This window comes from Thermobia domestica, chromosome 15 (assembly GCF_964235325.1).
Source record: "Thermobia domestica chromosome 15, izTheDome1.hap1.1, whole genome shotgun sequence".
NCBI lineage: Eukaryota > Metazoa > Arthropoda > Insecta > Zygentoma > Lepismatidae > Thermobia > Thermobia domestica.
Window position 1 is genome coordinate 195,491,616 of NC_137468.1, and position 3,226 is coordinate 195,494,841.

At 32.9% G+C, this 3,226-nt stretch overlaps 1 protein-coding gene across 1 annotated transcript; it reads left to right on the top strand.

The window, feature by feature from the left end:
* The first annotated feature begins 887 nt into the window (after nucleotides 1–887).
* Nucleotides 888–1,724, top strand: LOC145671782 (uncharacterized). Its single transcript, XM_081740989.1, has one exon. The coding sequence runs from the start codon at nucleotides 888–890 to the stop codon at nucleotides 1,722–1,724; it is 837 nt and encodes a 278-aa protein (XP_081597115.1).
* Nucleotides 1,725–3,226: the final 1,502 nt, after the last annotated feature.

Sequence of the window (3,226 nt, forward strand, 5' to 3'; positions counted from 1 at the left end):
TTTCGAAGTTAAGCATATAAAGGGAATAGATAACGTACCTGTAGATACATTATCCCGGTTATTTCCTAGTGAAAACCATCATGTATTGTCAATAAATGTCTTCAAAATTTTACAAGAAGAAATTTCAAATATTTCTGTTGATGAATTGCAAAAATCTCAAAGAGATTATGAACCTTATGCAAAGATCATTCAACATTTAACTTCATGTCCAGATAAACGTGATTGTCCTCGTTCTTGGAACATCTTGTATCGTATGTCGAACAATGTGCTGGTAGTTAAAGATTTTAAATTTGAACATCGAAACAAAATTTGTGTTCCACCTAAATTGGTGCCCCACATATTGAAAGCTTATCACGATGACTTTGGACATTTTGGTTATCTGAAGGTGTACTCTCTTATAAATAAATCATTTTATTGGAAATCATTTAGATCTCAGATTAAAAATTATATTAATGATTGTGTAGAATGTATGAGAATCAAGCACAACTATCGTTCTATGTATAAACCTATGATGTCCATAATTCCTGAACGACCACATTCATTCATTTCCATAGATCTGTATGGTCCACTTCCAAGAGCTTCCACTGGCGAAACCTTTTTGCTCAATGTAATGGGGCGTTTTCACTTAGTCGATTTGCGTTCGATTCAGTTGAATTGACGTCACTTTCAACTTAATCGACCGTGTAAACGGGACTTCAACTTAATCGCTTGTTGATCGAAGGCGACTAATCGACTGGCAACTGAATTTAAAAACGTTCTATTTTCTGTGGTTGAATTAATTGAACACATCCATCAATCTGATTCGGCCTAGTTGCTTCGATTTAGTGGCAAATGCAGCGAGTCGATTTAGTCGTGCGACTAAATCGACTAAGTGTAAACGCCCCATAATGGATATTTTCACCAGATACCTAGTAGCATATCCTTTGCGAAGAGCAACCGCATCAGCAATAGTTAACCGTATTTTAAATGTATACATTCCACATTGCGGTCCTGTTGAGCATGTATTATGTGATAATGGAGGACAATTTAGAAGTCATGTGTTTTTACGTGGCATAAATAATGCAGGTATCAAAGTACATTTCGTGATGCCGTATCATCCCAGCAGTTCTGTTGTAGACAATGTTCAACGTCATCTAGGAATGTTGTTTCGACATTGTTGTCGTAATAATCATAAGGATTGGGTTAAATATGTGACTGAAATCACATATTTTCTGAACTATTCAGTGTCTGATACACTTGGAGTGGCGCCTGCTAATATTCACAATGGTACAGATTACCTAGCGCCAATTGAGCAACATTTTGGGATTCCACTTGATAATGATAATGAAATAGATTATTCTCACTTAGTAAGCATGATTCATTTACGACGAGTACAGAAATTTAAATCTCGAAATTCGAAAATTGAAGAACAACAATTAGGAAAAGTTAAAATTCAACCTAAAGATTTAGTATTTGTACGCTTACACCCTCAGAGTGACGCTACATTAAAAAGGATATACAAATTTTGTGATTTATACGCTGGACCTTATCTATGTTCTAAACAAATCAGTCCTAAGGTATTTGAACTTGTGGACATAAAAACGGGAAAGACTTTAGGATTACGGAATGTTGATGAAATCAAGTTATGGCAGCCTACTGAAAGTACGAGAAAACGGTGGCTAGATGTGGTCAAAACCTTAGTTCCTTCTGAGGTCATGACGCAAGCAAATATAAATAATAATTGAAAAAAAAGGAGTTGAATTGTATTAAACTTTGTTATTCTATCGTTGAATTTTCAGAATTGTATACTTTATCTGATGTTTGATGTTTGTGTTTCTTGTCTTTTGCAAAGTTATCTCCTAATTATTTATTTGAATATTATGAATCTTTAAAAATAAAAGATCGTAATTTTAATGTAAACTTATGAAAGTAATGACAGATATATGAAATAGATGCAATTTATTATATGGATAGAATAAGAATAATGATTATCGAATCTCTTGATTTTTCAAAGTGTTAAGTGATAACCATTAATGCGTTTATATGTTCCAAACTTTGTTGACTGATCCTATCAATATTTAATAGTATGAAGATCTTTGTTTGTAAAAAGTGTTTGCATACGAAGGAATAGTTGATTTTGTACCCTATAAGGAAACTACTAGTTAGGTTTAATTCTTGAATAGCCTTAATTATGATAATTGTAATTCACCATGATTAATACTGAGATATATTGACAAAAATATAAAATTATGTTATGTTATAGTATATTATATATAAAAGGAAAAGTAGAATATGTGTATTAAAGATGATATTATATATATGAGGGCTATTCAAAAGATAAATGTTTTATGATATCTAACACCAGGGTTCTTTCCTTCATAGTAAAACTATTATGGAAGTCCCGTTCGAGGCGACATCTACAACGATAACATTGTATGTATCATTGGCAATCTGTGCCTATTTACAGAAAGGGATCAGAGGCGAATTATGTGAGCAATATAATGTAAAATGAAAAAGAAAGACATATAGAGATTTCGAGATTATTATTTGGTAATCGGTAGCTAAAATAGGAGTTGTTGTTACTATAGCAACGATATAAATAATTGTACATATACGTAGACATCTTAACGAGTAAAGAAGTGTGTATGAAGGTCTATATATATTTTATTATATGTGCAGAAAAGTTAATTATATATACTTATCATGGTCAAATATTAAAAGCCAATTAAGAAAGTGATAAAACGCGTTGAGTTATTTAGATTAATTACGAACCAAGGTGACCCCTTATATACGTATCCACACTGAGAAAAAAATTGTAGCTGGCGTACTTAAAAACATAGGTTACATGCGTAATTCCTGCATTTCTTGGACTTAACGTACAGCAGACGTATAACAGAAAACGTATGTTTTATAATACTTTCTATATAAGTGTTCCATCTATCTACGTACTTTCCGTATGAAACAATATAGGCGGTCAGGATCTCACATACAAATGGACGTATATAACATATAGCTGACGAAGGTAACATAAGTATATGCATGTGATATACGGAAAACTGTTAGATGTCAGACATCCTGCAACGGCATGATGTAACATCTAAGGACAGTGCCTATGTAGCATACGGATAACGTATGCTCCGTACTGATTTCTATAGTAAGCAAGAGGATACCGTATATTTGTACAATATACCGCTGTCCGGAGAACGGATTTTTCTCTGTGTATACTATAAGTAGGAGTAGGAGTAGT

Bases quoted from the DNA above. Each gene is read 5' to 3' on its own strand.
- LOC145671782 (XM_081740989.1), top strand. From the start codon at position 888: ATGGATATTTTCACCAGATACCTAGTAGCATATCCTTTGCGAAGAGCA.